Source organism: Crinia signifera, chromosome 19, assembly GCF_055691185.1.
Source record: "Crinia signifera chromosome 19, ASM5569118v1, whole genome shotgun sequence".
NCBI lineage: Eukaryota > Metazoa > Chordata > Amphibia > Anura > Myobatrachidae > Crinia > Crinia signifera.
In genome coordinates, this window is record NC_139226.1 from 115,374,886 (window position 1) to 115,384,482 (window position 9,597).

General features: G+C 45.9%; 1 protein-coding gene across 1 annotated transcript in view; it reads right to left on the minus strand.

Annotated features, from left to right (window-relative positions):
* LOC146042917 (carotenoid-cleaving dioxygenase, mitochondrial-like) overlaps positions 1-686 on the minus strand; it is a 95,515-nt gene extending 94,829 nt beyond the window's left edge. Inside the window, exon 1 of the mRNA XM_083163201.1 lies at positions 477-686. Coding sequence (XP_083019327.1) covers positions 477-513 — 37 coding nt within the window. The 5' untranslated portion in view covers positions 514-686. The remainder of the gene's footprint in view (positions 1-476) is intronic.
* Between the last annotated feature and the right edge of the window lie 8,911 nt (positions 687-9,597).

The window sequence follows — 9,597 nt, forward strand, 5'->3', positions numbered from 1 at the left end:
GAAGATAAGTTACCAGCTAATCAGCTCATGTTAGGACATTGTTGGTTGGTATTTTATCTCTCTCTGCTTAATATTATTATTAATAATAATTATATATAGCGCTCTATCTCCAACAGGACTAGATAAATGCAATAGGCTGCGAGAACATGCAGTAGGTTTTTTAGCAAAAATAAAATAAAATATAAGAGTACATTTTGGAGACTATGGTTTTCGGAATAATTTGGATAACGGATATTTGGATAAGGGATCAACCTGTACCTATTATCTTAAATGAATTAGCAGTTGCCACATACAGTCTACAAATCGTGCCATGATCGGTACATTTGCAAACTGTAATTATTACAAAAACATTTATATATGCAATTCGTGAGAAACCAATACTGTGTCAGCGCAGAACAACTATTACACAGCAGCAGCATGTACACGAATAATGCATCACTAAGATGGCAGCATCATCCAAAGTTTCTTTACATTACCTGGAGTATGGTAAATTGCAGATAAAATATAATCCATTGAAGCCGTTCAGACAGTATTATTTGCAGATTGAAGCGTTGCTGTGCGCTGGGTGAAACATAAAGGGTGGCAGTGTACCAGGAGCTGATTCAGTTGGACATCAGCAGAATCCTCTGTCTGTTGATGACTTGTGTTCTGTATAAGCCGCCTGTGCTGCAGTACACTTCATAATAAAAGCCTGGTGCAGTGACACGTGACCTCGCTATCCTCTGTATTATGTGACAGGTCCTTCTGTAGAGGAGTTTAACTAGTGGCTCTCCAAAACATACTTATAGGTTAATCGGCTTCTGATTAAACTGGATCCTAGTTTATGTATTTATTTGTGCTAGAGAATACAGACTGTATTGCATCCTAGAAAATGATAGGCAGAATCTGTTTAGTTGCTATGGGCAACATCAGCTCTTTTAGAAGCTTTAGTAACATTGCCTCTTCACTTTAATGCTGAAGGGACAGGCTTTGTATTTGATGCGGCCATTTGGTCGACAGCAGGGCTGGGCAACACCGGCCCTCCAGATGTTGATAAACTACACATCCCAGCATGCCTTGCATCAGTTTCAGCATGGCCACATAGCAAAACTAATGCAAAGCATCCTGGGATGTGTAGTTCACTAACATCTGGAAGGCCGGTGTTGCCCAGCCCTGGTCTACAGCATGATGATCGACAGTCATTAGGTTGACACCATTAGGTCAACATGGGAAAAGGTCGACATGGATCTAGGTCGACATGGGAAAAGGACGACATGGTTCTAGATCGAATGGTCGTTAGTTCGACAGGTCGTTAGTTCGACATTGTCTAGGTCGACAGTCATAAGGTCGACTTGGGGTTTTTCACATTTTTTTAGCCGACATGTGCCGACATGCAGTATTTCATGCCTTACCATCCACTAGGGCATGGTGGGAGAATAAAATAGTGTGCCGAGCGTAGTGAGGGGATGCGGTGCACTTTAAACTGTCTCCATGTCGACTGTGTTGACATTCAGGTCAAAAAAACAGTGAAAAACACCATGTCAACCTTTTGACTGTCGACCTACACATTGTCAAACTAATGACCTGTCGAACTAACGACATGTCGAACTAATGACCTTTTCACCTATAACCATGTCGACATAGACCCATGTCGACCTATTGGTGTCGACCTAATGAATGTCGACCATCATGCTGTAGACCCAATGATCCCAACCCCTTTGTACTAGGGATGGCCATCAACCATCGATGTTTAGAAATCATCAATGGTTTATGGCCAATGTTGAATAGTTTTACCATTGATGGGGGAGAACCAGATGGTTTCCCACCATCGATGTCAAGCTTAAACGAATAGTTTCATTTTGCCTTTTTCCCCATGGGGCTGGGATATGAAGCCCCACCCCCATATTTTGATTGGCCCACAGGCCAATTAATCAAAGAAAATGGATGAGCATCGATATGTAAAATATTGATTGTCATCCATTGTCTAGTAATGCACTATCGATGCAACCATTGATGGCAAAATCAACGATGGCCATCCCTACTTTGTACTTTGATATAGAGATTAGAACAAATATTGTTATTGTTCAGGACCTGGAAGAAATAAAAGTGTACTGTTCCCACATACAGAAGCTGGGTCTGGGGCTTGGACCCTAGTTTACAACAGGTTTCTCATTTGTTTCATAGCGGATATCGGGCCTGATTCTAATTTACTTACCCCGCCCCCCCACGCATTCATACAGGGGGACGGATGATTTCATAATGCACATTCGCACCCACCAGTGCGGGTGGGGGGCGCCGGAGAGGGGATGCACTCATGGGAACACCCAGCGTTTCATGTGTAATGGGTAGTGTGGTGTGGCGTCATGTGTAATGGGTAGTGTGGTGTGGCGTCATGTGTAATGGGTGCTTTACAGAGAGATTTACAGAGAATATTTGAACGTTTACATCAGTCCCTGCCCCAGTGGAGCTTACAATCTATATTCCCTTCCACATGTACATGCACACACAGACAGTCTAGGGTTAATTTTGTTGGAAGTCAATTAACCTACCAGTATATTTTTGGATTATGGGAGGAAACCGGAGTACCCGGAGTAAACCCACGCAAACAAGGGGAGAATATTCAAACTCAATTTAGGGCATGATGGGAATTGAACCCATGACCTCAGCACTGCCAGGCAGTAATGCTAACCATATACACATCCTGTCCCAACCCCCATACCTACAGATGAAGCCCCTCTCATGTGTGCTCGTCTCTCGCCAGAATGTCCCCGCCGGCGAGAGCGACTCCATCAGACTGGGGCGCATGTGCCTGCATCTCTCGGCGGGTGGGCAGCAGGTCCCTGCCCGTCTCCACTTCAGGGAGACAGGCAGGGTTAGGGGGGGTCGCCGATGGGAGAGTCCCCCATCACCCTGAATAGATGCTGTGCGACAGCTCATGCAGTAAAGAACCACGGGTTGGCCACCCCTGGACTAGTGTTCATGGGACTTATGTATGTTGTTATGTTGGCTGCTGGAGAGAGGTATAAGGGTATAAGCTCCTGAGGCCCAACTCTGAAAAGCTTTTAGGAGTTTGGTACATAGGGATGCAGGGGGGCAGATGTAACATGTGCAGAGAGAGTTACATCTATCTATATTGCATTGTAAAAATATGCATATGGGAACTCCCAGCGTTTCATGGGAGTTCCCATGAGAACGCTGGGCGTTCTCATGCTAATGGGCTGATGACGTTGGGGGCTGGCAGCCCACCCACTTCCCTCAGAAAGTGCATGCAGATCTAATGCTGGCCACACATCAGACCAACTTTTTTCCAACTCTTCAAACTTCCAACCATCCCACTTGTCTGTCCAACTAAAACAGTTCTCCACACATCTAACCAACTTAACTTCCAACCAGCAAACATATTTTTTTTTTAGTTCAGCCAACTTCTGATGTCACCGAAGTGGGCGGGCAGTGTCTGCCTGTTTTGAACAATTTTTTTTAAAAATGTCTGTATTTCAGTGAACTGGAGCCTTTCTTCCAAACAATTGTCTTTTTTGGGGGGGTTAACTACAGTTCCAAACATGGTTGGCCTGTCTAGGAATGTTTGTTCTTGTAGATCCACAAATAAAAGCTTGACATGGTACCTGTATTGATTTTTTGTTTATTTTTTATTTTTTTATTTATTGTTAACATGGTAAATGACAGTGCAATGTTTTATTTATTTTACACACACAGATGTACATGTAGGCTATACATTTGGTGGGTTGTGGGTGTATGCATGCTACATTGACATGCTATAAACATTAATGGCCAGTGGCCAATGAAGCAGCATGATAAAAATTGTCGGGGAGTGGGGAGAACAAACTATTAAATCATCGGTGGCCAATGGCTGGAGCTCACACTACAACTGTGGAGCACCAGCGTCAGTGCGTGGCTGTGCTGCTGCTGCCATCTCATGCTGAACGACATGAAAAATATTGGCTGCTTGAGCTGCAGGTTCAGCCTACATCAATATTGTTAATGGTGCGAGGGGGCGCGCATCGTTAACAAGATTAGGCATACACACTAGAAGACATTGGCCTCAATATCATTCAGAAACCTTTTTGCCAAATCTTCTAGTGTGTATGGGCCTTAATGCTGAATCAGGGCAGACTGTTTTTTTCCAGCAGCCTTCAACACCACTATAAGAGAACATTGTGTTTGTTTATTGATACCTTGAAAATTCAGCACTTAACTGTGTCATTTATGGAAACAATGTTGCAGTTATGTGAATGTTAGGTAATGGTAATCTCACTGTAGCTAAAAGCCATTCATATTTGTATTTTTTCTCTTCTTTTTTCAATTAATTATTAATCACTGTGTAGGTGAAACGGAGGTGCCACAGTGAACTGCTCCATAATGGAGCATGTAGTTCCATTTTACAGAATACAGAGCCTGTAAATCAAGGACTTTGTGGGCAAAATTTACAAAAAAATTTTATTCTGAATATGAATGAATACGACTGACATCGCCGTTGGATGTCATTTACAAATTCATATTCCAGAGGGGAATTTACAAAGCATTCGTATTTGACTGATTCGTATTTTCCGATTTCATATGAATTCGTATTGTTACCGATATGAATTTGTATTTTAAATACAAATTCGAATCGCAGCCTTCAGTGTAAAGGGGGTACTTGTTTCCTAGAACGGCGCCCACATTTTCTACGTACGGCACCGTAGGGAAATTGCATTGCATCGCACGGGCCATTATAGCGGCATGCGATGCGATTTTTTAATGTAATTTTTTCAATGCCCTTTGTGCCCAAATATATCGCATCGCACCTCCCGCAAAATCGCATGCGATCACATGCGATTTTATAGGATGTGCAATGCCATTACATTAGCTATACAATGATATGATTGTATGTCCTAAAAAGAGGTTTTACGCACCACCCCCCCACACTATCCATGCCACCCCGAAGCGTGGCGAGCGCAGCGAGCCCCGTGATTACTTTACATGTATTCCGCGTCCGCTCACCATGCTTCGGGCTCAGTGGCTCGCCACACTATATAAAATCCACTCCACACCAACGTGGATAGTGAGGGTATCCTGGGGAAGTGGGGACCCCCCCAATGAAGGGGTACCCCCTCCAAGAATTGATTTTATTGTAAAAGATAGAAAAAATCATGGGTTCTGCTGTGAATCCCAGCAAGAGGGGACTGGGGATGGATGATGCTGCCGCAGGGGGGATCACGCAGGGATGACTGGGGATGGATGATGCAGCCGCAGGGGGGATCACGCAGGGATAACTGGGGATGGATGATGCAAGTGGGGGGGGAGGGGCGATGACTGGGGATGGATGATGCTGCCGCAGGGGGGATCACGCAGGGATGACTGGGGATGGATGATGCAGCCGCAGGGGGGATCACGCAGGGATAACTGGGGATGGATGATGCTGCCGGGGGTGGGGGGACTGGTGATGTTGGAAGGTGGTACTGGGGAAGCTTCCGGGTGAAGGGGAACAATGGCAATGTCTGAGCCTGCACCGCTGTCCCCTCACCACTGCCATCCAGCCAGCTGCCGGGTCGGGTGGCTGCGGCATCTCTGCTGCTGCAGGGAAGCTGCCGGGTGATGGGGAACAATGTCTGGGTCCCCCCACCCAGGATGCCGGCCGCTGCTGGGGACAGGCTCAGTGAAGCCCTCCCCCCCCCCCCCCCCAGGTTCCTACTGAGGGAGAAGCCCCAGTTGCAACTGGAGGGTACCGGCAGGCTTGTGTGAGCGCCGTGTCCCAGGAGAGTCTCCTTAGCTTCCAGCACACGAGAGAGCCCCAGTACCACCTTCCACACCCCCGGCATCCCCAGGAACTTGTGCCTGGGTACTTCTACTTACAGCCGCTGCACCTATTGCCGGGACACGGTGCTCACATAAGCCTGCCGGCGTCCTCCAGTTGCACCTGAGGCTTCTCCCAAAGCAGGAACCTGGGGGGAAGATTCGCTGAGCCCGTCCCCAGCAGCGGCCGGCATCCTGGGTCCCAGACATTGTTCCCCATCACCCGGTAGCTTCCCTGCAGCAGCAGAGATGGCGCAGCCACCCGACCCGGCAGCTGGACGGATGGCAGTGGTGAGGGGACGGCGGTGCAGGCTCACCTGGACCCGGCTGGAGGCTGCAGAGGTAAAGTAGGTGGACACTGCTGGTCAGTGTCCGCCTACTTATAGGGCAGTTGGGAGAGTGTTTCCCCACACATCAGGACGATCCGCTAGGAAAAATCAAACAGGTTTGATTTTTCCCAGCTGGTTGGAGACCATCGAATGATGTGGGTGTTTCCCCACAGGCTGCGAATGGATGTTTATGTTCACAGTGGTGGGTGCTGCCTGGTGGATATGGGAACCTTATTTAGTATAAATACAAATACAGCCAAGTCAATTACTTGAAGTTCAGTTAAACATTGCACCCACCACTGTGAGGATCTCTCACAGCAACTCAAATCCTTAATATGAACGAATACAACTGCCAACGGCCGAATATGTGCCAAAATACGATTCGTAAATAGGGCATATGTACCAATCTACCATATTTACAGATTTGGCCAATGGCGCAGACAAATCATGCAGAAAATGCCTGAAAACGCTTTTAAATCACTGTGTGTATAGCCCACACATTTACATGCGCGCAGCCGCCGTTCTGAATCTGTCCAAGATTCAGAATGGACCCGCCAGACATTTCAGGGCAGTCGCTCAGAAAGCTCCTGCTCATCTCCCGCATGTGTGGCCGCGGGCAGATGAGCAGGGCTGTTCTGAGCGGCTGAAGACGCCGAATGCTGCCATCAAGCCTCGCCGATACCTACCTGCAGTCCTGCTGACGCTGCCTCCTGGTCTACCGTGACGCGTCCGCTCTCTTCACTCAGAGGATGCTGCAGGAGTGAGAGGATGCGATGCTGGTCTCTGGACTGGGTAAGTATATATATTTTTTTTTTTTTTTTTGCTCCCACTGTGCCACCAACGATACCAGGAGCTGCTAATAACTCCTGTCCCACTACTTGCTCTGGGACACGGTGACACCAGGACTTTGTACTGGTTTGTAGAGAGCCCAACAGTTTCATTTGGAAATGAGTTAAAGTGCCATTAACCTCTCTCATGCTCCATTCAACCAGCCGCAAGTCCAAGCTATTTGTTTGCTTACAAGCAGCTGGGTGCAATTTCACATCTGAGATATCTATGTGACAGCCCCTCTCATTTATTATCCCCACTGTCAGAGACTGCAGTCTCCAACTTTTCCTTCATTTCCCCCTTTTAGGAATGCCTGGATTAACTCCTTCCTCAAGGGCCCTACATACAGTACGCAGAGATGTGTGCCAGAGATACACACCGGGAGATTCAGCACAAGAGATTTCACTCTTTCAGACAATGAGCCACATACAGAGAGATTTAATGGGAGATTCAGCATGGGAGATTTCAAATCTGTCACGACTGTCACAGCCCCACATGTCATCAAACTGCAATAACCTCAGTATCATGCAGAAGGGTGCTTTATAATTACAGCATTTTAATTGTCTACGCTGCCTGGTGATGCCTGTGCACACAATGTTAATAGTCTCATGCCACCCTGAGAGGAAAGTGACGGAATATGTACAGTACCTGTTTACATCCTGCTATCTAACCACCACCCCCTCGCTTGCACCTCTTGTAATCTGTCTGTCTCCCCTTCCTACTAGATTGTAAGCTCCTCCGAGTAGGGCCCTCTTCCCTCCTGTTGTCAAAGCCCTCTTCTCTTCACATTTCACTCACAGCTCTCCTATACTCCAACACTCAGTGACCATCTTCATACTCATCTCCATCATTGGCCTCAAGCCTCTAGTTGTATGTTGATTGGGTCCTCACTACTTACATTTAAGCTGTAATGTGTATTGAACTGTGGTGCTCTTTATTTGTACTGTATTTTTGTTATTTATTCAATGTTATGCCAAGTTTTGTCTCCCTGTATTGTTCCTTTGTACGGCGCTGCGAAACACTTGTGGCGCCTTATAAATAAAATTATAATAATAATAATAATACCTCTGCTTTGGCAGGGAATGGGTGGAAACTGTGCGCTGGAATTGCAAAACTGTGTGCTGGAATTGCAAAACTGTGTGCTGGAATTGCAAATGTACAAAAATAACTTATTTTACGTTAGCATTATAAAGTCACAGCATTATAAATGAATCATTGATTCACAGGAAGTTTTTTCTTCCTCTTTCTCATTTAAAAATGGCCAATTCTAGCTGTAGCATGTAGAGAGATGCACAACTAACTAAAAAAATTTTGGTGCAGACTATTTTTGGGGGGAATAGTCTGCACCAAATAACCGGGCAGCGTAGACCATTTACAATGTATGAAGCACCCTTCTCCTGCATGATACTGAGGTAACTGTACAGCAAACTCCTCACATTGCCCAGCAGATATTTTCTCATATGCCAGCAGTAAGGACTGAAGCAGGTGCTTTATTCAGCAATTGCCAGGGAGGGGGCTCATTCAGCACATGATAGAAAAAAAAAATACTTACCAACTAGAGAGTCCATCATCGCGGAGGGGCGGCAGTCTCCGGTGGTGTGACGTCATCGGCTCAGCGGCGGTGTCCGGCATACTCAGGTGCGTGCAGCTGCGGTGTCATGCTCATCTGCCCGCGGCCACACATGCGGGAGATGAGCAGGAGCTTTCTGAGCGACTGCTCTGAATTGTACGGCCCGTCCGTTCTGAATCTTGCGCAGATTCAGAACGGCGGCGGCGCATGTAAATCGCTGTGTGGGCTATATACACAGCGATTTACATGCATTTTCAGGCATTTTTCTGAGCGATTTAGTAAAATCGCTCAGAAAATGCCTGAAAATTGTGCTGTGTGTGGGGCCCATCAGTATGAAGTACTGTCTTCTTAACCTTTAAATTACATGATGTTGCTAGCTAGCCCTTATGTACAACACACAATGTGGCGCTGCGATGCTCTGTAATACATTTCAGTTCAGCTTTGCCTGGATCTGCTTTATGTTAGGCCTATGCTGACTAGCAGTTACTATACCATATAACATTATTTTTGTGATGAAGTTTATTTTTTTACGTCACTTTTCTGTGACAGATTTGAAATCTCCCGTGCTGAATCTCCCATTATGAATCTCTGACACAAATCCCTCTGTATGTGGCTCATTATCTGAGTGAAATCTCCCCTGCTGAATCTCCCGTTATGAATCTCTGGCACAAATCTCTGCGTATGTAGGGCCCATAAGTACAGGTTGAGTATCCCTTATCCAAAATGCTCGGGACCAGAATAATTTTGGATAACGGATTATTCCACATTTTGATTTTTCAGTGTAAATGATTGCCGCTTTAAAAGAAACTGGAGATTTGTTATGAAACCTCTCACTTTTTAAATCTCTCATCCTATTACATTTCCCCCAGAATTTGAATGCCAAACAATCAAGTTCTTGCACATTTTTAGTGCCAGTTACATGTTATTTCCCCAGTAGTGTCAGTTACAGATGTACCCAGTGTTTTTAGCAAAGAATAAAAAATTAAAGTACATTTTGGAGACTATGGTTTTCGGAATAATTTGGATAACGGATATTTGGGTAAGGGATACTCAACCTATATATAAAACAGTTGCAGATCCAGCCAGAGAGAGAGAGGTGGA